The 27,999-nt window shown below is 43.0% G+C and overlaps 1 protein-coding gene and 1 pseudogene across 2 annotated transcripts in view; one reads left to right on the forward strand and one right to left on the reverse strand.

Annotated features, from left to right (window-relative positions):
- The window catches only part of LOC101609903 (transient receptor potential cation channel subfamily C member 4 associated protein), an 81,378-nt gene that overhangs the window by 41,190 nt on the left and 12,189 nt on the right, over nucleotides 1-27,999 (reverse strand). For both annotated transcript variants that reach the window (XM_045157538.1, XM_045157537.1), the window contains exons 2-5: nucleotides 18,652-18,780; nucleotides 17,134-17,250; nucleotides 10,457-10,514; nucleotides 4,420-4,475 (exon numbers count right to left, since the gene is read on the reverse strand). In XM_045157538.1, the coding sequence (XP_045013473.1) occupies nucleotides 4,420-4,475; nucleotides 10,457-10,514; nucleotides 17,134-17,250; nucleotides 18,652-18,780 (360 nt within the window). The remainder of the gene's footprint in view (nucleotides 1-4,419; nucleotides 4,476-10,456; nucleotides 10,515-17,133; nucleotides 17,251-18,651; nucleotides 18,781-27,999) is intronic.
- Nucleotides 19,079-26,974, forward strand: LOC105944729 (annotated as a pseudogene).

The following is a 27,999-nucleotide window of genomic DNA, read 5'->3' on the forward strand; positions in this document are numbered from 1 at the left end:
CAAATAAATAAGTAAAAATAAAATATTTTTTAAAAAAAGCCGGACGTGGTGTCACATGCCTTTAATCCCAGCACTAGGAAGGCAGAGGTAGGAGGAGTGCTGTGAGTTCAAAGCCACCCTGAGAATACATAGTAAATTCCAGGTCAGCCTGTGCTAGAGTGAGACCGTGCCATGAAAAAACAAAAGAAATAAAAATTATACACACACACATATATACATACATACAGGGATGGAGAGATGGCTTAGCAGTTAAGGTGCTTGTCTGCAAAGCCTAAGAACCCAGGTTAGATTCCCCAGTACTCACGTATACCAGATACACAGGGTAAAACATGCATCTGGAGTTCATTTGCAATAGCTGGAAGCCCTGGCGTGCCCATTCTCTCTCTCTCCCTCCCTCTCTCTCTCTCTCTCTCTCTCTCTCTCTCTCTCTCTCTCTTTCCTCCCCTCTCTCTCCCCCTTCCTCCCTCCCTCTCTCCCTCACCCTCTCTCAGACTCTTTCCCTCTCTCTCTCTCAAATAAATAAAAAATTAAAATAAAATATTTTTAAAAGTTCACACTGGAGCAGGACATGGTGGCATATGCCTTGAATGCCAGCACTCTGGAGGCAGAAGTAGGAGGATCGCCATGAATTCAAGGTCAACCTGAGACTACAGAGTGAATTCCAGGTCAGCCTGGGTTAGAGCAAGACCCTACTTCAAAAAAATTAAAATTTCAGCTGGGATTGGTTGCACACGACTTTAATCCCAACACTTGGGAGGCAGAGATACGAGGATCGCTGTAAGATCGAGGCCACCCTGAAACTACATAGTGAATTCTACGTCAGCCTGGACTAGAGTGATACCCTATCAAAAAGAAAACATTATCTCAGGCTGGAGAGATGGCTTAGTGCTTAAGGGGCTTGCCTGCAAAGCCTAAGGACCCAGGTTCAATTCTCCAGGTCCCATGTAAGCACATGGTGGTGCATGCATCTGGAGTTCATTTGCAGTGACTAAAGGCCCTGGTGTTTCCATTCTCACTCTTGTGCGCTCTCTCTCTCTGTCTCTAATAAATAAATAAAAATAAAAAGCTAGGCATGGTGGTGCATGCCTTTAATCCCGGCACTTGAGGGGCAGAGGTAGGAGGATCGCTGTGAGTTCAAGGCCACCCTGAGACTACATAGTGAGTTCCAGGTCAGCCTGGGCTAGAGTGAGACCCTACCTTGAAAAACAAAAACAAACAAACAAAATTATCTCAATAATTATATTGATTACATGTTGGAATAATAAATTTCTTGCTATGTGTGTTAGTTTGAATAGATGGCCCCCAATAAATTCAGTGTTTTATTAGTTTCTAGTTTGTATCTGCAGCCACCTGGCTGGAGGCAGTGTCACTGGGTGGAGTGGATCTTAGGGTTCAGACCTAAAGTGTGATGATGGGTTTTAGATTTCAATCTAAATATATGCAAAGTGTGTCTAGCTGGGGTTACTGAAATATGCAGTGCGGTGTGGCTTTTGGCTTTTAGGCTTGCACTTCTCTCTCTCTGCTTGGACCTATGAAAGCAGACAGCTTCTTCTGCCATTATGGAACCGCCCCTGGATCTGTAAGCTTCAATAAATCCCTTCCTCCATAGCTGTGCCTGGTCTGGAAGTTCATCTCAGTGAATCTGAAGCTGTCTACCCTAACACTATATTACACATATTGTTATCAAAATAACTTCATCTATTTCTTCCCATTTTTTTTTCATACATTTTTGTTGTTTTGCAAGGCAGGGTCTCACTCTAGACCAGGCTACCTGGAACTCATATAGCCCCAGGCTAGCCTCAAATCTGGGGTAATCCTCCTACCTCAGCCTACCTCAGTGCTGGAATTAAAGGTATGCACAAGCTGGGCATGGTGGTGCATACTCGGGAGGGAGAGGTAAAAGGATTACTGTAAATCTGAGGCAAGCCTAGGACTAGAGAATAAGTTTGAGGTCAGCCTGGACTAGAGTGAGATACTACCTTGAAAAAAACAAAATACAAAATGAAGTGTCCCACCATGCCCAGCTCATTTTTATTTTTCTTTCTTATTTTTATTTATTTTTTTTTTTTGCCAAGGTAGGGCCTCCTTTTAGCCCAGGCTGACCTGGAATTCACTAAGCAGTCTCAGGATGGCCTCAAACTCGCAGTGATCCTCCTACTTCTGCCTCCCAAGTGCAGGGATTAAAGGCGTGTGCCACCACGCCCAGCTATTTTTTTAAAATATTTATTTGCAAGCAGAGAGAGAGACAGACAGAAAGAATATGAGAGAGAGAGAAGGTGCACCAGAGCTTCTAGCCACTGCAAACAAACTCCAGATGCATGTATCACTTTGTGAATCACCTTTACGTGAGTACAGGGGAATCAAACCTGGACCATCAGGCTTTGCAAGCAAGTGCCTTTAACTGCTGAGCCATCTCTCCAGCCCCAGTGTGGGATCTTGATCGATTTTATAAACTTCCGCAAGATAACAGAAATCCTTTTTATTTTTTAGAATGAGACAAGAAAGTTAAGAACTTCTGTCCCCATGTCAGTGTCAGTGTCGCCTCTATAGCAGAGCTCCTCTCATTCTGCCCTGTGTTGTGTCTCCCTAGATTTACCATACCATAAACTCCTAAAAGACATTGTTGTGTCTTTCAAACTAACATGTAGGGCTGGAGAGATGGCGCAGTGGTTAAGATATCTGTCTACAGAGCCAAAGGACCCAGGGCCAATTCCCTAGGAACCATGTAAGCCACATGAACAAAGTGTTGCATGTGTCTAGAGTTCATTTGCAAAGGCTAGAGGCCCTGGCATGCCCATTTTTTCTCTATCTGCCTCTTTCTCACTCTCAAATAAATAAGTAAATAAATAAAAACTAGCCGGGTGTGGTGGCATATGCCTTTAATCCCAGCACTCAGGAGGCAGAGGTAGGAGGATTGCTGTGAGTTTGAAGCTACCCTGTAAATACAGAGTGAATTCTAGGTCAGCATGGGCTAGAGTGAGACCCTACCTCAAAAAAACAAAACCAAAACAAACAAACAACAACAAAAAAAAACTAACATTTGGGGCTGGAATGATGGTTAGTGGCTAAAGGTGCTTTCTTGCAAAGCCTGATGGCCCAGGTCCAATTCCCCAATGCCCTCATAAAGCCAGATGCACAAAGTGGGATATACATCTAGAGTTTGTTTACAACGGCAGGAATCCCTGGTGCAACCACACACTCTCTTTCTCTCTTGAATAAATAAAAATATTTTTTAAGCTGGAAAGATGGCTTAGCAGTTAAAGTGCTTGCCACCAAAGCCAAAGGACCCAGGTTCAATTCCCCAGTACTCAAGTAAAGCCAGATGCACAAGGTGACACATGTATCTGGAGTTTGTTTGCAGTAGCTAGAGGTCCTGGTGTACCCATTCTCTCTCTATCTGCCCCCTTCAAATAATTTAAAATATATATGTATGTATGTTTAAAAAAACTATCATTTACAGGCTGAAGGGATGGCTTAGCAGTTAATGCATTTGCCTGCAAAGCCAAAGGACCCAGGTTCGATTCCCCAGGACCCACATTAGCTAGATGCACAAGGGAGCACATGCATCTGGAGTTCATTTGCAATGGCTGGAAGCTCTGGTGCACCCACTCTCTCACTTTCTCTCTTTCTCTGTCAAATAAATAAATAAAAATATTTTTTAAAAAAAGCTTGGCGTGGTGTCACACACCTTTAATCCCAGTCCTTGGGAGGCAGAGGTAGGAGGATTGCTGTGAGTTCGAGGCCACCCTAAGACTACATAGTGAATTCTAGGTCAGCCTGGGGCTAGAGTGAAACCCTACCTTGAAAAAACAAAAAACAAAACACTGATCATTTAGTTCTCACAACAATTCTACGATGTTAATGATTATAAACTGTGCTCTGTGGACAAGGCTCAGGGAAGATATACTTAAAGGAGGAGCCAGAACACAAGCCAATGTCTAGCACTAAGTGTTCTACTCTTTTCTTTCTTTTAGTCACCATTCTTGTTGACTTAGCAGTCAACCTAATAGAATGTCCTATTTAATACATAGGGAGGGCTTCTGGTTTTCATTTTGTTTTCTAAGAAGGAAAATGAAGGAACAGGCAGAAGGACCTAAAGGTTATCTTTTCTAAGAGAATACTTTTTAGTTTCTGTAATGAAACTCACAGAGGTTATCTTAAAGCACACGGGCACCACCCGTCGTGTCACCTTTGACAAGTAACCGCTCAGTCGCTGCTTGGAAACCTTCAGGGCTAAAGGGATTCAGTACCTGCTGCAGCAGCCTTGGCCCTGCACAATTATTACAAAGTTCCGCCTCCCAGTTTATCTGCTCGTCTCAGTTCTCAGACACACTTAAAGTACGTTCAGTGTTCTCCAATGTCTGAAAACAGGTCTCAAGTCTGCCACTTCAGTGGGTGATACACGGCAGGGTTACTTACACAGACACAGGTGTTATACAGGATGCTCAAGCAGTCCTTCGACATTTCATCACTTACTGAAAAGGAAGGCAGAATATTACTTTTCTCATAAAAGAGGTAGTGTAAGAACATCACATTATTTGGAACCTAAGAACTGTTACAAGCTGGGCATGGTGGGGCATGCCTACAATTGCAACACTTGGGAAGCTGAGGCAGGAGGATTGTTTTAGGCCTGCAGGGCTTCTACAGCAAATCTGTCTCAAAAGCCGATTCCCTTTAGGATGGTTACTTTTCTATTTGTGAGCCTCTTCGAGCCCTTAGCTACTAGCTTCATCGTGGTCAGCAGCACCTACAAGAGCTTGTACACCCATTTTGGTTTGAAATGGCAGGCATTTCTTGTCATACCCCAGAAACCATATAATTTCAATCTGCTGTGGTACTATTATTTAACAAAGCCATTTTTTCCTTTTTGCCTATTTCTTTTTCTATTTAAATATACTATAAATAAGCACTTTGGTATGTATGACTTGTGTTGAATTGGTTCCTTAAGACACATTTTTTTTTCTCATTTTTTTTCCCTTAACCTTAAAATTCTACAATATTTGGACATGGTAGTGGACATCTTTTATCACAGCACTTGGGAGGCTAAAGTGGGAAGATCGCTGTGAGTTCAATGCCAGCCTAGAACTACAGAGTAAGTTACAGGCTAGCCTGGGCTAGAGTGTAAACCTACCTTGGGGGGGGGTGCTTAAATTTGGCCAGCCAGGCCAAATGAGCCAAAGGGTGCAATAGTGGCACATCTGTTGTGGGGGAAACCAACTGCCCTCTAATTTGACTGGAGGCCCACTCCATGGGAAGGGATACATCCCTGATACTGAATACCTACAACAAGGGTAGTCACAAGCCCTAGGGGTGTAACATCTGCTTCTATCTGGCTAAATGTATATGCTATGCTCATCTAACTGCCCAGTAAGCACTTAATGTTCATACCCATATATTAATGCTACTCTCACTTTTGGTAGAGAACCTTCTCTTTTCAGATGGCAGTGACCTTGGGATGACTCAGAAGGCATCACGGTGCTGGTAAGAAGTGACAGAGGAGTGCCCAATACTGAAATATCTCTATTACACCTTCCAAGGTTCAGGGTCCATTGTGGAAGGGGTGGCAGAAAGAATGTAAGAGCCAAAGGAAGGGTAGGACTTCTTACAACGTGCTCCTCCAGACACAAAATGGCTGGGATATCCATGACCTTACAGATCATCATAATAGGATCATCATAATAGGAAGAAAAGATCATGACATCAAAATAAAAGAAAGACTGATTGAGAGGGGGAAGAGGTATGATGAAGAGTGGAGTTTCAAAGGGGAAAGTGAGGGGAGGGAGGGAATTACCATGGGATTTTGCTTATAATCATAGAAGTTGTCAATAAAAAATAATTTAAAAAAAACTGTAATGTGCCAGGGATGGTGGTGCATGCCTTTAATCGCAGCACTTGAGAGCTAGAGGGAGGAGGATCACCATGAGTTCGAGGCCACCCTGAGACTACATAGTGAATTCCAGGTCAGCCTAAGCTACAGTGAGACCCTACTTCGGGAAAAAAAAAAAAAAAAAAAAACTATAATGTTTATTACAAAAGAAGCAAACCTTGACCCTTTTGACTGACATATTGATAGAATTTTTGGTAGTGAGCAAGGAAACAGGGCCTCTAAACCTTTTATTTTATGTTATTTACTATTATTATTTATTTATCTTTGATTTTTCAAGGTAGGGTTTTACTCTAGTCCAGACTGACCTGGAATTCACTAGGTAGTCTCAAGTTGTCCTCAAACTCATGACGATCCTCCTACCTCTGCCTCCCAAATGCTAGGATTAAAGGTGTGTGCCACTATGACTGGAAAAACCTTTTAGACACATAGTGACAGAAGTCACCTTGAGACTACCTAGTGAATTCCAGGTCCGACTGGGCTACAGTGAAACCCTACTTCGAACCCCCCCCCCCAAAACAAAACCTCATCTACACACTTCTAGTGATAGGCCACCAAAGCTTTGAGATGGCCTATCAGGTAATATAACTCTGGGCCACATGACCACCACCCTTCACACAGACCCAGATGTCCATGCCAACAAACCACTTCCTGACCAGAAGCAGAACAGGTTCCAATAACTTGCAGTGTGTGCAACTCAACCATCTCCAGAGGTCACCAGTTCACCTTAATAAGGGCATTTCCTGGTTTGTAGTACACCATAGCAGTGGTCTCCTGGAACCTGAAAACCTTTAGGAACTATGGCACTACCGCACCTACGACAGGAGCATGGCTTCCAGCGTACATGCAAGCTCCTTGCTGCACAGTGCTGACACCAGAAAAGGGCTCCAGATTCTCAATCTCTCTCTCTCTTTCATTCTGTTGAACCTTTGTGTGTGTGTGCATGTCCATTAGGGAATGCAGGTGCATGTGTCAGAGGACAACCTCCAGGGTTGGGTCTTGGCCTTCTGCTTTGTCTGAGGCAGAGGCTCTGGTGTTTGCCACTGCGGTTACCAGGCTAGCTGGCCAACAAGCTTCCAAGGACTCTTGTCTCTGCCTCCCATGCCACTGTAGAGGTGCTGGGACTGTGGACGAGAACCACCTCACCTGGCATTATGTGGGTTCTAGAGATGCAATCTAAAGCTGTTATGCCTGCATGGAAAGCACTTATTCACTGAGCCATCTCATCAGTCCTCAAGACACATTTCCAAAAACAGAACAACTAAAACTCAAAGCCCAAGAATTAGGATTACTCTTGCTGTAAATTTCATGAAGAGTCTTGCTAGTAGAAATAAGGATGCCGAGGCTGGGGAGGTCAAGGCACTTGCTAGAGAAGCCCACCAGCCGGTTTGATTCCCCAGTACCCATGTAAAGGCAGACACACAAAGTGGCAAATGCAGCAAGAGGCCTAGAGTGTCCCCATTCATGATCTCACCCCCTCTTCTGTATATGAAAATGTGCAAATAAAACTATTTAAAATGAAGCCGAGCATGGTGGTGCACGCCTTTAATCCCAGCACTCGGGAGGCAGAGGTAGGAGGATTGCTGTGAGTTTGAAGCTACCCTTTTTGGAAAACCAAAAAAAAAAAAAAAACAACAAACTATTAAAATGAAAGAAAATAGGCTGGGCATGGTGGCACACACCTCTAATCCCAGCACTTGGGAGGCAGAGGTAGGAGTTTGAGGCCACCCTGAGACTACATAATAGATTCCAAGTCAGCCTGAGCCAAAGTGAAAACCTACCTCGAAAAACCAAAAAAAAAAAAAAAGAAAGAAAGAAAGAAAATAAAGACACGGTTTTTACCTCGGACTCAACTAATATTTAGTTTTTGTTACTGTTATTTATGTTGGGCAAATACCTTTTAATGTCCAATATACTGCTAATCTCAATAAAGAACTTTATAGTTGTGATAAGAACATGATGGTAACACAAAAAGAAGACTTAATTTTGTGATCCCCAAAATGGAAGATGATAAAACTGAGTTTGAACCATGGAAAAACTGTGTGTTCTGTAACATATATATATATATATATATATATATATATATATATATATATTTATTTATTTTTTTGGTTGTTCACGGTAGGGTCTCACTCTAGCCCAGACTGACCTGGAATTCACTATGTAGACTCAGGGTGGCCTTGAACTCACAGCGACCCTCCTGCCTCTGCCTCCCAAGTGTGGGATTAGAGGCGTGTGCCACCCGCCCAGCCTTCTGTAACTGTTTTTATTTTTAAAAATGGTTCCTATTCCTACTACTGCCATAAACTCTAATATGACAGGGGCCCTGTAGCCCTCATCACAACCTATCTCAACCACCTTGGCACGTTTTGCATTATTTATTTAATAAGTTCAGCGCAAGATGAAACACCAAATTAGCATACCTCAGTATTTCTAAACTTTTCCATTTTCAAAGAAGTTAGGATTCATGCATTCATCAAGTATTCATCCAGCACCCACTTTAAAGAAGATACAAGTGGTGGGGGAGGGAAGAAGAAGGGAGGGAAGATGATGAGGAGAAGGAGAAAGAAGGAAGGAAGAGGAAGAAGACTACGATGATTCGCAGCTGTCGTGATGCCCATGAATCGAGTGAAGAGAAACTACTATATACTGCACCAGCATGTCGTGACAACATGCTATTTGCTGTCAGAACATGAAGAACTAATTTCAGAGCAGAAAGCTGAGAGATTAATAATAAATATGAGCAAGGTACAGTGGGTAATGCATCTATTCCTAGCACTTGAGAAGCTGAGAGAGGAGGATTGCTGTGACTTTGAGGTCAACCTGGGCTACAGTGAGTTTCAGGTCAGCCTGGGCTAGAATAAGACTCAGCCTCAAAATAACACAGCACTTGGAAAACAGAGGTATGAGGATTGCCATGAGTTTGAGGCCAGCCTGGGAATATATAGTGAATTCCAGGCCAGTCTGGGCTACTTTGAGATACTATCTTGGAAAAAAAAAAAAAGAATTAAGAAAAAGGATGAAGGGAGGAGGAGGAAGAGAAAAAGAAAATATGAAGGGGGCTGGAGAGATGGCTTAGCGGTTAAGCGCTTGCCTGTGAAGCCTAAGGGACCCGGCTCAAGGCTCAATTCCCCAGGATCCGTTAGCCAGATGCACAAGGGGGCGCACGATCTGGAGTTCATTTGCAGTGGCTAGAAGCCCTGGCATGCCTGCTCTCCTCTCTCTCTCTCTTCCACTCTCAAATAAATAAGTAAAAATAAACAAAAAAATTAAAAATAAAATATGAAGGGATAGAGAACTACATCAGTAGTTACAAGTGCTTCTCTTGTGAGCATGAGGGCCTGAGTTTGATGCCCAGTACCCACAGAAAATTCTAGGTGTGTCAACTCATGTTTTTAATCCCAACAGTAGGGCTTAGAGGGGGTCAGATAGGAGCATCACTGAAATTCACTGGCTAGTCAGGCGAGCAAAATGGTGAGCTCCAGGTCAATGAGAAACAGTATCTCAAAAAGAGGTGAAGAGGGGCTAGAAAGATGGCTCAGCAGTTAAGGTGCTTGCCTGCAAAGCCAAAGGACCCAGGTTCCACTCCCCAGGACCCACATAAGCCAGACACACAAGGTAGTGTGTGTGTCTGGAGTTCATTTGCAATGGATAGAGGCCCTGGTACATCCATTCTCTCTCTTTCTCTCTGTTTCTTTTTCTCTCAAACTAAAAAAGAAAATTAATTAGAAAAGTGTTTTGTAAATGTGGGGCCTAGAGGAATGGCTTAGCAATTAAAGCATTTGCCTGCAAAGCCAAAGGACCCAGGTTCAATTCCCCAGGACCCATGTTAACCAGATGCACAAGGGGTGCACACATCTGGAGTTGGTTTGCAGTGGCTGGAGGTCCTGGCATGCCCATTCTCTCTCTGTCTCTCTCTCTCTCTTTCTCTCTCTCTCCCCCTCTTCCTCTATCAAATAAATAAAACTTGCTGGGCGTGGTGGCACACACCTTTAATCCCAGCACTCCAGAGGCAGAGGTAAGAGGATTGCTATGAGTTTGAGGAAACCCTGAGACTCCATAGTGAATTCCAGGTCAGCCTGGGCTAGAGTGAGACCTATCCCAAAAAACCAAAATAAATAAATTAATTAATAAAACTTAAAATTAAAAAAAAAAGAGGTGAAGAGAACTTCTGGTAACACCCAAAGTTGTCCTCTGACCTTCATGTGCCCAAATATATACACATGCATATGCACATGTACACACATGTGTCCATACATACATGAACATGCATGCATACACATATACAATAATTTTTAAAGAAAAAACAAAAGCTTGAACAAAGGATTATTAGAAAGTGCAAACATATAATTTTTTTAGTCCAGTAGTTTTCATGCTTTTTTTTCTTTGAAAGTGCAGATCTATATTTCAAAGAGACTTGCTTTGTTGGGGATGGAGAGAGCAACCTACAGTTGAATGTAAGGTATGCCTCCATGTTAAAGAGTTAGGAAAGGGAAGAAAAGAAATGCCTGCAAATTGCCACAATACCTGCACATTGAGAAATGAAGTCCATTGCCTAACAAACATACTTACTTTTTAGTTTCTGTCCCCGAATAGAGATTGTAGGCCTCATAAGAATTTCTACAAGTAGCTAAAAAAAAAAAAATAAAATCTTCAAAATTAATTCAAAGCACAATTCATAAAACCTTTTTTAAAATTTTATTCTTATTTATTTATTTGAGAATGACAGACAGAGAGAGATAGAATGGGTGCACCAGGGCCTCCAGCCACTGCAAATGAACTCCAGACACATATGCCATCTTGTGCATCTAGCTTAAGTAAGTACTGGGGAATCGAGCCTTGAACCGGGTCCTTAGGCTTCACAGGCAAGTGCTTAACTGCTATGCCATCTCTCCAGCCCCAAGTAGTTGTCAAGAGTATTGCTGAACCCTCTTGTTTTAGGAGGTTGTGAGGGTCAAAAGTTAGGAAAACTGGGTTCTGATCCCAGTTCAATTATTCTTCATGTATACCAGGGTAGGTCGAAGGCCCTATTTGGGCTTCAGCTTTCTCTGTCTCTCTTTTTTTTTAATTTTTTTGTTTATTTTTAATTTATTTATTTGAAAGTGACAGAGTGAGGGGGGGCGGGCAAGCAGAGAGCAAAAGAGAGAATGGGCGCACCAGGGCTTCCAGCCACTACAAACGAACTCCAGACATGTGCGCCCCCTTGAGCATCTGGCTAACATGGGTCCTGGAATATCGAGCCTCGAACCAGGGTCTTTAGGCTTCATAGGCAAGCGCTTAACCACTAAGCCATCTCTCCAGCCCTCTTTTTTTTTTTGCGGTAGCATTTTACTCTAGCCCAGGCTGACCTGGAATTCACTAGGTAGTCTTAGGGTGGCCTTGAACTCATGGCAGTCCTCCTACATTCCTAAATCTGCCTCCCGAGTGCTGAGATTAAAGGCATGCACCACCACACCCAGCTAGCTTTCTTATTTTCATAATATTTTTATTTTTTTATTTGCAAGGGAAGAGAGACAGCATGAGCATACCAGGGCGTCTTGCTGCTTCAAACATAATCCAGATGCATGCACCACTTTGTGCATCTACCTTCATGTGGGTGCTGGGGAAATGAACCCAGAACCAGACGGGGAATTGAACCTGGACCAACAGGTTTTGCAAGCAAACATCTTTGACTGCTGAGCCATCTTCCCAGCCCCAGCTTTCTCATCTTTAAAAATGAGTAAGATCAGGCCAGATATGGTGGTGTACACCTTTAATCAGTGGGCTAGAGTGAGATCCTACCATTAAAAAAAAGAGTAAAATCATGTAATCTCTGGGGTTTAACATGGCTTTAATTTTTAAAAAGCTGCAGAACAGCATTACTATGACTTCTTTTTTTTTTTAAATATTTTGCTAATTTATTTATTTGAGAGACAGAGAGGCAGATAGAAAATGGGTGTGCCAGGACCTCTAGCCACTGCAAACAAACTCCAGACGCATGTACCACCTTATGCATCTGCCTTTATGTGAGTACTGGGGAATCAAACCTAGGTCCTTTGGCTTGGCCAGCAAGCACCTTAACCACTAAGCCATCTCTCCAACCCCTCTTCTTCTTCAAGAACATTTTTTTTTTCTTCATTTTTTGAGGTAGGGTCTCACTTTGATCACCTTGGAATTCACTATGCAGTCTCAGGCCGGCCTCAAACTCAAAGTGATCCTCCTACCTCTGCCTCCTAAGAGCTGGGATTAAAGGTGTGTGCCACCATGCCCAGTAGACAGAAGAGAATGAGAATGGGCACACCAGGCCTCTAGCCACCACAAATGAACACCAGATGCATGCGCCACCTTGCACATCGAGCGTAACATGGGTCATGGGGAATCACACCTAGGTTCTTAGGCTTTGCAGCCATCTCTCCAGCTCACAATATCTCACTATAACATTCATAGACACTTTATTCTTGTTGATCCTCCTTCCCCAGTTGTCTTCCCTGTCCTCCTTTCTACCCCCAATAGCTTCCCTTCTACTTTTATATCACAATAATCATGTATTTAAAAACTCACTGTTGGGCTAGAGAGATGGCTTAGTGTTCAAGGTGTTTGCTGACAAAAACCAAGGACCCAAGTTCAATTCCCCAGTACCCATATAAAGCCAGATGCACAAAGTGGTACATGCATCATTTGCAGCAGCTAGAGGCCCTGGTATGCCCACTCTGTCTCTCTTCTCTCTCTGCTTGAAAATAAATAAACAAAAATATTTTTTTACAAAATAAGGTTGACAGCAAATGAGTTAGAAGGAATATAGGAAGAAAAGAAGGAAAGGACAAAAGGGAGGAAGAAACTATGGTGATTTAGACTATGGTGGTTTTAATGAGATGTACCCCATAGCCTCATGTGTTTTGAATACATGGTCCCTAGCTGGAAGCAATTTGGGGGGAGGAGCCTTGCTGGAGAAGGACCTTGAAGTTTATCAGCCCAGCTTGACAGTGATGGCTCAGCTCATTACCTTGCTGCTTTCTGCCAGCTGCTGTGGTAGGCTAGTGTTGTAGTTACCATCTCATTGCTGAGAAAAGCACTTGACAAAAGCCAGCTGGTGGGAGGAAAGGTTTTGTTTTGGCTTACAATCTTATAGGGAAGCATCATGAAGGCAGAGGAAAACATGGCATGAGCCAGGATGTACCACACTAAGCCCAGTCCCCAAAACACCTTTCCAACAGAAAGGTTCCACCTCTCAAATTGCCATCAGCTGGGGACCAGGCATTAAGAACATGTGCTTGTAGGCGGCATCTAATTCAAACCACCATACCCAATTTCTGTCTGCCATGCTTTCCTGCCATGATGAAGCAGCCTCTCAAGACTATAAGCTGAAAATTTTCCTCCCATCAGCTGCTTCCAGTTGAGTATTTTGTCTCAGAACATCAAAGTAACTACAACAAAAAATTGGTACCAGGAGTTGGGTTGTTGTAAGAAACCTGAGTTTGGGCTGGAGAGATGGCTTAGCGGTTAAGTGCTTGCCTGTGAAACCTAAGGACCCTGGTTCGAGGCTCGACTCCCCAGGACCCACGTTAGCCAGATGCACAAGGGGGCTCATGCGTCTGGAGTTTGTTTGTAATGGCTGGAGGCCCTGTCATGCCCATTCTCTCTCCCTCTCTCTATCTGCCTCTTTCTGTCCCTCTCTGTCCCTCTCAAATAAATAAACAAAAATAACAAAAAAAAAATTAAAAAAAAAAAAAGAAACCTGAGTTTGTAGCTTTTAATCTTCTGGAACTTATTTGCAGGAGTAATATAGAAGGATTTGAAACTTTGAACTAAGATGTCTTGCAGTGCTATAAACAGAGCTTGATGGGTCATTCTAGTCAGAGTTTGAACAATTTAAATGCAGAAAAATCTGTGGACTGTGGAGATGTAGCATTCAGGGAGCGAAAAGAACTCTGTCAGACATGGGTTAGAAGTAGTTTGTGTGAGGGGCTGCTGGCTGCTCTGCCTATGCCCTGAAAAACTGAGCAAAGTTGAATTTTAAAATAATGGATCCAGGGCTTAGTGGTTAAAAAGCTTGCCTGCAAAGCATAATGACCCAAATTTGATTCTCCAATATCCACATAAAGCCTGATGTACAGTGGTGCATGAATCTGGAGTTTGTTTACAGCAGCTAGAGGCCCTGGCATGCCCATTCTCTCTCTGTCTCTCTCTCTCTGCTTGCAAATAAAAAATATATTTAAAAAGAATAACAGTTGTTAAAATAAATAAATAAAATAAAAATAATAGACTGGCAGCCACAGAGATTGACTAAGGCTTCTTGTTCCCTACAACAAATACCAATAATCCCACCAAGAAGACCCTCAGCAGGGACAGGGTGAAGAGAGCTAAGAGTACAACCTTTTTAATAATAATAAAAAAATCAATCAATAAATTTTTTTTAAAGTGGACTGAAGAGATGGTTTAGCGGTTAAGTGACTGCCTGCAAAGCCTAAGGATCCAGGTTTGAATTTGCAGAACCCATGTAAGCCAGATGTACAAGTTGATGCAGGCACATAAGATGGTACATACATCTGGAATTCGTTTGCAGTGGCTAAGTCCTGGAGTGCCGATTCTCTCTTGCTCTCTCTCATAACAGGGAGGGAGGGAGGGAGGGAGGGAGGGAAGGAAGGAACGAAGGAAGGGAGGAGAAATTTAAAAAAGAGTTAAGAATGAAGTAAAATAGGAAAAAACATAAGGGACTGGTGTCTTCAGCAGAGGAAATGTTCGTGTCCTGAGCACAGAGATTGAAAGTTGAGCTACACTTGTTAGAGATTCCCACTGCTGAGACTGGGCCAGCTGTTCTGCGCTGGAACAGTGGGAGAGTGCTGACTCTTTTGAAAGGAGGGGCCAGAAGGAAGAAAGCTGAAGGAATTTCCTACTCTTTAAGGTCAACTTTATTCTCCCCTGGATTAAATTTGGTGATCTACCTGATACTGGTTTTGGAAGTATGAAAAATGCAGGAAATAGAGGGTTATTGGATTTGCAACGTGACTTTTTGTAGATGGTTTCTAGTGGGATATACACCCAAGAGAAATGAAAATGCAAATCCATATAGAAACCTGTACTCTTTTTAAGGTTTTTTTTTTTTAATTAATTAATTTATTTATTTGAGAGCAACAGACACAGAGAGAAAGACAGATAGAGGGAGAGAGAGGGAATGGGCGCGCCAGGGCTTCCAGCCTCTGCAAACAAACTCCAGATGCGTGCGCCCCCTTGTGCATCTGGCTAACGTGGGACCTGGGGAACCGAGCCTCGAACCGGGGTCCTTAGGCTTCACAGGCAAGCACTTAACTGCTAAGCCATCTCTCCAGCCCCTCTTTGAAAGTTTTTAAGTGTTCTTCATTATAGCCAAAAGATGAGATATGAACACCCAAGTGCCCATCAATAGATAAATGGACATAAAAAGGTAGTATCTCAGGGCTGGAGAGATGGCTCAGCAGCTAAGGAGTCTGCCTGCAAAACCTAATGACCTGGTTTCAATTCCCCAGTACCCATGTAAAGCCAAATGCATGAAGTGGCACATGCATCTGGAGGTTGTTTGCAGTGGCTAGAGGCCCTGGCATATGCCCATTCTCTCACTCTCTCTCTTCCCCCATCTCTCTCTGCTTCCAAATAAATAAATAAAATATTTTTAAAACAATAAAAAATAGCCGGGTATGGTAGTACATGCCTTTAATCCCAGCACTCAGGAAGCAGAAGTAGGAGGATTGCTGTGAGGTTGAGGCCACCCTGAGATTGCATTGTGAATTCTAGGTCAGCCTGGGCTAGAGCGAGAACCTACTTTGGAAAAATAATAATTTAAAAATGTATTATATCCATACCAGGGAGTATTATTTGGCTATTAAAAAGGAATATTTATATATGTTTCAACACAGATGAATCCTGAAGGTTAATATGCTATGTCAAGGAACCAGTCACAAAATGATCATATATTACTTGATCCCATTTATATAAAATTCTAGAACAGTAACTGTAGAGACAAAAAGATATATTAGTGGTTGCCTGGAGGGGAGATTGGTAGGAAAATGATAGCTAATAGATATTTCCTTTAGGGAGTTGATTAAAATGGTCCAAAACTGTGGTGATGATTGCATTCATTTGTGACTACACTAAAAACCAAAGCCAAGGAGTGCTTAATTGTAGACTTTAAATAAGTAAACCGTATGGCATGCGAACTCTATCTCAATAAAGCAAGGTTTTAAAAAAAAAAAACACTATTAAGAAATATTTTTTTTCCCCACATCTACTTTGTAAATATTTAAAATACAGTCTGCCTGGCCTAAGTGAATTTTCCCACAGGCAGGCTGGCCTGGCAGGCTTTCTGGGACTGGAGGAGTACTGGATGCAGCACAGACCAACCAGCACCTCTGTCTTCATTTAATCTCACCAACCATAGACCCTGGACAGTGGGCTTTCCACATCTGATAAAAGCCCAGCTCCCACTGGGATGGCAAAATTTTCAACTCTAAAATACCCTCAGTCTAGAGAGATGGCTTAGTGGTTAAGATACTTGCCTTCAAAGCCTAAGGATCCAGGTTCATTACCCCAGGCCGCACGTACACCAGACGCATTAGGTACATACATCTAGAGTTCATTTGCAATGGCTGGAAGCACTGAAGTGTGTCTCTCTCTATATGTATGTATGTATGTATGTATGTATGTATGTATGTACATACGTACGTATCTCAACCTGGTTCTCTCTCTTAAATAAAATTTAAAAATTAAAAATAAGCCGGGCATGGGGGCGCACACCTTTAATCCCAGAACTTGGAAGGCAGAGGTGGGAGGATCCCTGTGAGTTCAAGGACAGCCTGAGACTACATAGTGAATTCCAGGTCAGTCTGGGCCAGAGTGAGAACCTACCTCGAAAAACCATAAAACAAAAATAAAAAGATAAGAACACCTTCCTCCTTGAAGAGCACAAAAATAACCCCCAATGAATTATACTTCATAGTCAGAATTAGATATGCAACGTTTCCTAAAAACTGTGGAATTACAGGCTGGAGGGATTGCCCAGTGGTTATGGTGTTTGCCTGCAAAGCCTAATGACCTGGGTTCAATTCCCCAGTACCCATGGAAAGCCAGATGTACAAAGTGGAGCATGCATTTGGAGTTTGTTTGCAGTGGCTGGAGGCCCTGGTGCACTCATTCTCATTCTCTGTCTTTTTCTCTCAAATAAATGCATAAAATATTTTTTAAAATTGAAAAAAATTATCAAACCATTAAAGCATTAAAAATAAACTGCTACAACTTACATCAACACCTCCAAACAAGTCAAATATATAAGTATTTGGATATGTAGCTTCTTGTGTAAGTTTCCTGTCTTCTGTTACAAACGCCATAGCCTCCATTGATAGGAGAGGAGAAATTTCCTGGTTCAAAAAAGTACAGAGATATTCTGTTTTAGAATTCAACACACACCAGATGCTAAAATATATGTGCATTTTAGTCCCAAACTGAAAACTCTGTAAGCACAAAAATAGCCTCCAATGAATTATACTTCCTAGTATTCAGGACCCCAGAGAGTTCCCACACTGAATCTAACTGGTGTGATGAATTTCAATTAGCAGAATATGGAGAAGTGACCCTATGCCTCTTAGGCATAAGCCTAAAGAAGGCCGCATAGAGTTGACTTTATCCAGCTTAGAACCTGTCAGGTTGTGAGAAGTCCAACAGCCACCTGAGTGCAGCCAGGACTCATATCCTTAGCTGTTTCCAGCTGCCAGCCAGTACCAACTTGTCAGATGTGAGTGAGGTCATAGTACATTCCAAGTGTCTTTGGACCTTCTACCTCTGAAGAAGATTGTATTGTTGCCTTTCATGATGACCAAATGTATATACATAGGTCCTAACTATAGTGAGAGCTGATACTCTAAATTCACATTTGGACCCAGCCCAAGCTAAACTAACTAAGGCAACTCTAGACCTACTGAATAAGAAACTCTGGATGTGGGGCCACACCATGACAGACCTCAAGGTTGAGAACAAGAGCCTAACTCTTTTCACTTCTCTCTTCTGGTCATCAATGTTCTTATGTTACTGATAATTATCAAGAACTACAAGGCACCCTCCACAGGCCTTCAACAATATAGGATCCTCTAAATTTGGTTCAAGGGCTGGAGAGATGGCTTAGCAGTGAAGGTACTTGTCTGCAAAGCCAAAGACCCAGGTTCAATTCCCCAGAACCCACATAAGCCAGGTACACAAACTGGTGCATGCATTTGGAGTTCATTTGCAGCAGCTGGAGGACCTGGAAATTCTGTTCAAACAGAATGGTATCTAGGGTGGGTGGGAAAAGTATCTCAGTGTATTGTCAGCTTGTGTACATCCCTGGGTTCAATCCCCAGCACTCAGGGGACGGAGGCAGAAGTGCCATCCAACACTGCTGACCTCCCTCATCAAGACAGCACTGCCACAAAAGCAGCGTGAGAGAAGCCCGGAGGGTCCACAAGAACCTGACTGCTCTGGGGAACTGCTGGTGATTATTTTCTTCTTTCATTTTTTTCTGACCTCAAATTTTCTAATGCTCACGTAACTAAAACAAGTTTCTTTTGTTTTGCTTTTCGAAATAGGGTCTCACTCTAGCCCATGGTGACCTGGAATTTACTATGTAGTCTCAGAGGGGCCGCACAGTGATCCTCCTCCCTCTGCTGAGTACTGGGATTAAAGGGGTACATCACCACACCCGGCTCAAAACGGGCTATTTTTAAAAGGCAGAGTTTGCATTACCCAAAGACCCTGAATACAGCCTTTCTAAGGCCTGTAAGAGTTACCTTGAGGATGTTTTGGCACTCAATGAAGTCACTGTGGAGGTGGCTGGTGGCATACAGCTTAAGCAGCAGCTGAGGAATTCCACTCCATTTGGACAATTTGTCCCTTTCTGTCAAAAAAGTCTCAGTGAACTGTGAATTCAAAAACAAAAACAAAGGAACATTTTACTGCACTACCAGCAGACCTGGCAAAGGACAAGAGCCAACTTTCCAATACACCCAGTCTCTGTACAGAAACTTCAAGAGCTCCCAACAAGTTAGAAGCCCAACTTACTATCTCATGAAACCACACCTTTATTACTTACCCCTCCTATCCATGCTTATCTTTCCAAAGCACACTCAAGGCTACAAATCCATGCACTCATTTGTTAGTTCTCTCTCTCCCCTTTGTATGTGCTCCTTCCCTCTGCCCCAATGCTCTCTTCCTATCATGTCTGAAAACGTACGCTTTCAAAAATTCTGCTTGTCGGCCAGGTGTGGTGGCGCACGCCTTTAATCCTAGCACTTGGGAGGCAGAGGTAGGATGATCACCATGAGTTCAAGGCCACCCTGAGACTACATAGGGAATTCCAGGTCAGCCTGAGCTAGAGTGAGACCCTACCTCAAAAAAAAAAAAAAAAAAAAAAATTCTGCTTGTCAGCCTGGGCATGGTGGCACACGCCTTTAATCCCAGCACTTGGGAGGCAGAGGTAGGAGGATTGCTGAGAGTTTGAGGCCACCCTGAGATGACATAGTGAATTCCAGGTCAGCCTGAGCTACAGTGAGACCCTACCTCAGGAAAAAAAAAAAAATAATAATCTGCTTGTCTCAAAATGTAAGCCAATATGCTAAGCCAGGAGGACTGTTACAAGTTCAAGGCTAGCTTGGGCTACATAGTGAGTTCCAGGGCAACCTGGGCTACAGAGAGCCTGTCTCAAAACACACAGAATCAAACAAGGTGGAGGAAGCAAGGCCACACCTAGAAAGCTTCCCTGGCTGGTCTGCCCTCTCCATTCTAAGAGACCAGCTGCTCCTCCCTTCAAGACTTTGTGTATCAGTGTTTAACTGTAATGTTTCCTATTGAGCTGTGATTCTCAGTTAATCTGTCTCTTTTCTCCTTTAGATCACACCTACTTCAGAGAAGGCACCTGACTGCACACACACTTCTCACAATAGCAGAGTGCCTGGCACAGAGCAGGGACTCAGTAAACATCTAAAAGCATGAACAACAGCAGTGTTATGACAGGAACATGAATGCAGTATGACAACTGTTAGGTCAGGACAGGCTCCCAAGATGGAGTCACCATGGTCAGCTGAATGGTAACAGAGGCCTAGGAAAGGAAATTATCCACATTCTTCAAAAAACCACCTGGTCATTATTCCCTCCTTGCTTAACAATGTCCCGGGTCATGGTTTCCTGCCCCTTATCTCATAAGTCACCTGGTCACTGCTCTGGTGTCATACCCCAGCAATTTTAAATGGTTAATGTAATGACCTCCCCTAAATAATCTTTTCTATTCAACTTAACAAACAAGTTCTTTTTCCTTCCTCACCTTCCCCCAACTGAGAAGCCCTATAAAGCTCACTACCTGAAAACTCAAGTTGGCTGTGCTCCTCCCTTGCGAATCAGCTCTGGCAGCTAATGATTTTTCCCAAGTAAAAGCTTCCATATTTGCCTCAGAGTGGTTTGCAGGGTCTTGGTCACTCCCAAACCTTACAACTTTGACTAACACTTTACCATCATCAAGAGCCAGATATTAATTTTTCTCATGTGGCTCAATCAAATCAAAAGTTTCTAGTAATTGTTGACACACGGCAAATGCATTTTCAATGATGCTTTGGTTCAATCCAGTCACGTCAGTCCTATGATTATGGACAAGTCCCATTATTCTTCCTGAGCTTGTTTGCTTACATGCTAACAATAAGGATAACAGGTGGTAACAAGATGTCAGAAAGAACCATTTGCCTTAGGGCTAAACATAGGAAATTACTAGCAATTTTATATTGCTCAAGCTCAAATCACTGTAAGCTCAAAACAACAACAAAAAAAATCTTCCTTAAAAGGCAGAGAAAGAAAGTAAATATGGTTTTGTGATCCTGCCAAAGCAGTTCTTACAGAGTACTGTGTACTGTGTATCACTACATAGCTATAACTATATTAAAAATAAGAGATCACAAGTCAACAATCTAACCTTTTACCATGAGAAACTAGGGGAGCGTGATATACTAAATACAGCAGAGCACACAAAAACAAAGACTTCCACAGAAATAAGTGAAATAAAGAATAGAAAAAAATGGACAAAATCAATGAAACTAGCCTAGAGAGAAGGCTCAGTGGTTAAGGCACTTGACTGCAATGCCTAATGACCTGAGTTCAATTCTCCAGTTCCCACATAAGCCAGATGCACAAAGTGGCGCATACATCTGGAGTTCGTTGGCAATGGCTAGAGGTACTAGCACAACCATTCATTCTCTCTTTTTCTTTCTCTCTCTCTTTCTCTGTTTACAAATAAATAAATATTAAAAAGAAACTAAAAGTATCAAGATTTTCTGTAAGATTAACTAAATTGATAAGCCTTTTAAACTACATTAATCACTTTACAACTATCTTAAATGATTAAATTCAGAAATGGCTAAGGAAACATTATTAAAAATTTACCACCAACCTTAGCAAAGTAAAATGAATTATAATAATGTGTATATGTCAAAAAATTAATAACCTAAATGAAATGGGCAAATTACTAGAAAAATGCAAACTATGACACAGACTTAAAAAGACAGAATGTTAAATAACAAAAAGAAAAGGAAAGAAAGTGAATGAGTGACTACTAAAAACAACAACAGCTGGGTGTGTGGCTCATGCCTTTAATCCCAGCAAAGGCAAAGGTAGGAGGATCACCATGAGTTTGAGGCCATCCTGAGACTACAAAGTGAATTCCAGATCAGCCTGGCTACAGTGAGAATCTACCTCAAAAAAACCTAAATAAATAAATAAATAAAAATAAAAACAACAACAGCCTGGTATGGTGGCACACACCTTTAAATCCCAGCACTCGTGAGGCAGAAGTAGGAAGATTGTCATGAGTTTGAGGCCACCCTGAGATTACATAGTGAATTCCAGGTCAGCTTGAGCTAGAGTGAGACTCTGCCTCAAAAAAACAAAAGGGGCTGGAGAGATGGCTTAGCGGTTAAAGCAGTTGCCTGCAAAGCCAAAGGACCTGGGTTCAATTCCCTAGGACCCACATAAGCCAGATACACAATGGGGCACATGTACCTGGAGTTCATTTGCAGTGGCTAGAGGCCCTGACGCACCCATTCCCATTCGCTTTGTCTCTCTCTGCCTCTTTCCCTCTTTCAAATAAATAAATAAAAATTGAAAACACAACAACAAAAACGATTCTCTTATAATGAAAAAACTCAAGAAAATCCTTGGTCTAGATTGATGGTTTCACTGGCACATAATACCAAACATTTAAAGCATTAACACCAGTACTTTAGACTTTTCCAAAAAATAGGAGAGAACATTCTTGTATTAGTTACCTTTCTCATTGCCCAACAAATATTTAACAAACAAACAAAAAAAAGATTTTAGGGAGGCAAGATTTATTTGTGCTTACAGTTCGAAGTTACAGTTCACCATGCCCTAAGAGGAAGCACGGTGGCAAGAACTTCAAGCAGAGCATGAGGACGCCCATCACTTAACTAGTTCTCCCCATTAATTCAGACGAGGACTGCAGCCCACGGAATGGCGAATGGCGGCAGCCTCAGATAAGGTCTTCACATCTCAATTAACCTAATTAAGATAATCCCTCACAGGCTTCTCCAGGGACTAATCTAATCTAGATAATCTTTCAATATGAGTCTGGGTCCTTTCAAGTCGACAATCAATATAAATCATCACTAGTTCACTCTGCCAACTTGATACCCAAAAATATCATACTTAAGCCATAACTTTCCACCTCACCCCCAAAGATTCATGGCCATCTCATAAAGCAAAATGGATTCAATCCAACTTCAAAAATGCCCAGTCTTGGACCGGAGAGATGGCTTAGTAGTTAAGGTACTTGCCTACAAAGCCTAAGGACCCAGGTTTGATTCTCCAGGTCCTACATAAGCCAGATGCACAAAGTGGTGCATGCATCCGGAGTTCACTTACAGTAGATGGAGGTCCTGGCATGCCCTTTCTCTTCCTCCCTCCCTCCCTCTCTCTCTGTCCCTCTGTCTCTAATAAATAAATAAAATTTTTTTTAAAAATTAAATGTACAGTCTTTAATAGCTCCAGCACTGTTTTTTAAGTATAAGTGGAAAAGACAGGTGTGGTAGTGCACACCTTTAATCCCAGCACTCGGGAGGCAGAGGTAGGAGGATCACCATGAGCTCAAGGCCACCCTGAGATTACATAGTAAATTCCAGGTCAGCCTGAGCTACAGTGAGATCCTACCTTGGGGGGGTGGGAGGGAATGTAAGTGGAGGGCTGGAGAAATGGCTCAGCAGTTAAGTCATTTGTCTGCAAAAACCTAATGATCCAGGTTTCATTCCCCAGTACCCATGTAAACCAGATACACAGGGTGGCATATGTGTCTGGATTTCATTTGCAGGGGCTGGAGGCCCTGGTGCACTCATGGTACCCATGTAAAGCCAAATGCACAAAGTGGTGCAGGCATGTGGAGTTCATTTGCAGCAGCAAGCAGCCCTGTCACACATATTTCTCTCTCTATATATCTCTCTCCCCTCTCTCTCATACTCTCCTTGCAAATAAATAAAAATATTAAAATAAATAAATAAATAAAAGTGTAAGTGCAGAGTCTCTTCCAAGACTTGGGCAAAGTCTGAACTTTGAGTTCCTGTAACATGAAATAAATGAGTCAGATACTTCCATCTTGCATTGGCACAAAGTAAACATTCCTAATGGGCGGTGGGGAGGATTGCAAGAATGATTGAAATATAGCAAGACAAACTCCAATCTTGACATTTCGCATCTGGCATCTGGCACTTGTGATGAAATCATCTGAGATCAAACAGCTAAACTGTCTGTAACACTCATAGCCTCTCTCTCGGGGCAGCTCAACTGTGAATGTGCAGTTTTTCTCAGCACATGTCCTATAGCTTTAGCAACTCCAACATCCTGGGGTCTCTATTGTGACTTACTGTTGACATTCACAGCTTCATGCAGAGGCCTCCAGGGTCTCCCTGCAGGGCCTCCAACCCTACCATGTGCCTGCTGCAGGAACTGTAGTGCAATACTCCATGACCCTCTCTATCTTGTATCTTTCATGCTTCCAAAAGGAGCACCCCATGGGACAATGTTGCCAGGTTCTGCTGCCAGCTTGCAATGTAGCCTGGACCCTTTGAACCACAGCTTTACAATCTCTGTATGCTTCCCATGCTCACCTTGGCAGAACCCCTCCCTAGGAGAGTGTGTGGTCTACAGAGGACCTCTTCAGTTTGGGCTGTCTTCCTTCAAGTGAATTTGGGTGGAGTCTTGCCCTCCGGCATCTCCCACTGCCCCAGTGCAGCACAGGGGCTCTCTCCCAATGGCACTGATCTTGTTAGGAATTACAGCTGCTTCGTCAACACCAGCCGGAATGCTATTGTGTCTTGGAACTTCCTCCAACAGACAAATTAGCCCATTATATTTGGATTTCACATTATCCAAGCCCTTAGGACATCAGCAGGATGTTGTTATTTTCTTTGACAAGCATACAGCATCAACTACTCAGCCTGATAAGAGTCCTTGTTCCCCTCTGAAACCTTATGAGCCAGATCTGCGCTCTCCATGCTTCTCTGAGCATTCTTATCTTCCAAGTTCCCACCAAAGTGCAGAATGGCCCATTAAGCTCTGCTGACAGCACTGTAGGGCTTTTCTAGCCCAAAGTTCTAAAGCTCTTCCATAATTCTCTCAAAAACTAGTTCCAAAGGCCTATAAACCACATGGTTTATCACAGCAATGACCTCAGTACCAATTTTCTGCATCCATTTCCTGTCTTGTTGCTGGGACAAAATACCTTACAAACATCATTTTAAAGTAGGAAGGATTTATTTCTACTTATAGTTCAAGGTGAGGAAGGTATGGCCGCAAGAGCTTTGGCAGCTGCTCACATTCAGAAGCGGAACATGACAAGTCCTACCGTTCAGCTAGCTTTCTCTTTTTACAAGTTCCAAGTCCCTAACCCACAGAATCATGGCACCCACAGTTAAGGTGGATCTTTCCATCTCAATTAAGCTAATCAAGATAATTCCTCACATGCAAGTCCAGAGACTAACCTAACCTAGATAATCCATCACAGGTGATACTAGGCTCTAGGTCCTATCCAGTTAACAGTCAAAATAAACCATCACAATCCTAACACATTCTATAAGGTCAGTATTTCTAAGATAATAAAACCAGACAGATATAAGAAAAACACAGCTGGGCATGGTGGCCCACGCTTTTAATCCCAGCACTGGAAGGGCAGAAGTAGGAGGATCATCATAAGTTCCAGGCCAATCTGAGACACCATAGTGAATTCCAGGTCAGCCTGGGCTAGAGTGAGACACTACCTCAAAAAAAAAAAAAAAAAAAAAAAAAAAAAAAAAAAAACAACCAAACAAACAAACAAAAAAACCCACCACAGTTCAATCTCTCTTATGAAGCAAAACTCAGCAACATACACATCATGACCATGCACATGATACAGAACACCAACAAACTACAGGGCAAAACCCTGTGGATCTATCAATACACATAAAAAAGATGAAAGGCAGGGCTGGAGATAGCTTAGCAGTTAAGGTGTTAGTCTGTAAAGCCTAAGAAGCCAGGTTCAATTCCTCAGTACCCACATAAACCAGATGCACAAGGCAGTGCATGCATCTGGAGTTCGTTTGCAGTGGCTAAAGGCCCTTGTGTGCCCATTCTCTGTCTCTCTTCTATCATTCTCTGCTTGCAAATAAATAAATTAAATTAAATTTCTTTAAAAAAATTTTTCTAAAAAAAAACAAAGAAATTCTTACACACACAAAAAGGCCAGGCATGGTGGCACATGCCTTTAATCCCAGCACTTGGGAGGCAGAGGTAGAAGGATCACCGTGAGTTCAAGGCCACCCTGAGACTACATAGTAAATTCTAGGTCAGTCTGAGCTAGAGTGAGACCCTACCTCAAAAAACCTAAAAAAAGAGCCGGGCGTGGTGGTGCACGCCTTTAATCCCAGCACTCGGGAGGCAGAGGTAGGAGGATCGCCATGAGTTCAAGGCCACCCTGAGATGACAGAGTTAATTCCAGGTCAGCATGGACCAGAGTGAGACCTTACCTCGAAAAAACAAAAACAAAAACCAAAACCTAAAAAAGGCTGGAAATGGCTTAGCAGTTAAGGTGCTTCCATGCAAAGCCAAAGGACCCTGGTTCAATTCCCCAGAACCTATCTAAGCATGGTGGTGCATGCTTTTGGACTTCGTCTGTGTACCCATTCTTTCTCTCGGTCTCTCTCTCAGTAAATTTAAAAAAAAAAAAAAGATGAAAGGGAAAAAAAACCCCTCACACTTTCATGATTAAACCACTGAAAAAACTAGGGACTAGAAAGGAACGTCCTCAACCTGTTTAAGGTCACTTACAAAAAGTCTAGCTTTTCAACCTGGGCCTGGCAGAGTGAGTATGTGTGGCGGGGTCTCAGCTTTGGGAATCAGGCTCCATCCTCCCCCTGAACTGTGCTGGCCTGCATGACCGGCTGTGTTCCACGCTGGCCGAAGACTGTGTTCTGGGGAGATGGAACCTGCCCTGCACTAAGCTCCCGGGACCCTGGCAGGGAGAGGAGCCAGGCTTAGGGGAACCAAGCCTGGGGATCCGGGTCCAGGGCACCAGAGGTGCGCGAGTGCGTTAAGGGCACAGGGTGGCCAGACTCCACAGCTGGCAACGTGGCACCACGCCAGGAAGGGAGGACTGGACCTGGGCCTTTCCCACTGCTTGCTTAGCGCCTCCTTGTCGCCTGCATTTAGATGGCTCTCGCTAAGAAGGTGGTGAGAAAAAGAAGGGCCGTTCTGCCACCAACGAGGTGGTGAACCGAGAGGCCACAACCACCATGCACAAGTGCATCCATGGAGTGGGCTTCAAGAAGCAGGCCCCTCGGGTTCTCAAAGAGATCCGAAGTTTGCCATGAAGGAGATGGGGACTCCAGATGTGCACATATGATACCAGGCTCAACAAAGCTGTCTGGGCCAAGGGAATAAGGAATGTCCCGTATCATATCCGTGTGTGGTTGTCCAGGAAACGGAATGAGGATGAAGATTCACTAAATAAGCTTCACACTTTGGTGACCTATGTCCCTGTTACCACATTCAAAAATCTACAGATTTGTTAATGTGGATGAGAACTAACTTCTTGAGTATAAAAATAAAGTTATAAAAGTTAAAAAAAAAAGCATAAAGCTAATGTCATACTGTTTCCCACTTTTCCTGCTTTCCTACTAAAATTGGGAGGGGGGGTGACATTTACTCTTCTACAATGCACTGCAAATTTGAACTTAGCTGGGTATAGTGGCACATACCTTTACTCCCAGAACTTGGGAGGCAGAAGTAGGAGGATCACTGAGAATTCAAGACCAGCCTGGGACTACAGAGTGAGCTCTAAGTCAGCCTGGGCTAGGATGAAAACCTACCTTAAAAAACACAAAATAGGGCTGGAGAGATGGCTTAGCAGTTAAGCGCTTGCCTGTGAAGCCTAAGGACCCCGGTTCGAGGCTCGGTTCCCCAGGTCCCACGTTAGCCAGATGCACAAGGGGGCGCACGCGTCTGGAATTCGTTTGCAGAGGCTGGAAGCCCTGGCGCGCCCATTCTCTCTCTCTCCCTCTATCTGCCTTTCTCTCTGTGTCTGTCGCTCTCAAATAAATAAATAAAAATTTGAAAAAAAAAAAACACAAAATAGAGCTGGAGAGATGGCTTAGCGGTTAAGCGTTTGCCTGTGAAGCCTAAGGACCCCGGTTCAAGGCTCGATTCCCCAGGACCCATGTAAGCCAGATGCACAAGGGGGCGCGTGTGCCTGGAGTTCGTTTGCAGTGGCTGTAGGCCCTGGCATGCCCGTTCTCTCTCTCTCTCTGTCTGTTGCTCTCAAATTAATAAATAAATTTAAAAAAAAACAGCAGGGCGTGGTGGCACATGCCTGTATACCCAGCACTTGGGAGGTAGAAGTAGGAGGATCACCATGAGTTCGAGCGAGCCTACTCTGAGATTACATAATGAATTCCAGGTTAGCCTGGTCTAGAGTGAGACCCTACCTCAAAAAAAAAAAAAAAAAAAAAAAACACTAAATAAATAAATAAATAAAAATGAAGATATTTGGAACTGGGGAAATGGCTAGCGCTTACAGCATTTGCCTGCGAAGCCAAAGGACCCGGGTTTGATTC

Source organism: Jaculus jaculus, chromosome 8 (assembly GCF_020740685.1).
Source record: "Jaculus jaculus isolate mJacJac1 chromosome 8, mJacJac1.mat.Y.cur, whole genome shotgun sequence".
NCBI classification, from domain to species: Eukaryota; Metazoa; Chordata; class Mammalia; order Rodentia; family Dipodidae; genus Jaculus; species Jaculus jaculus.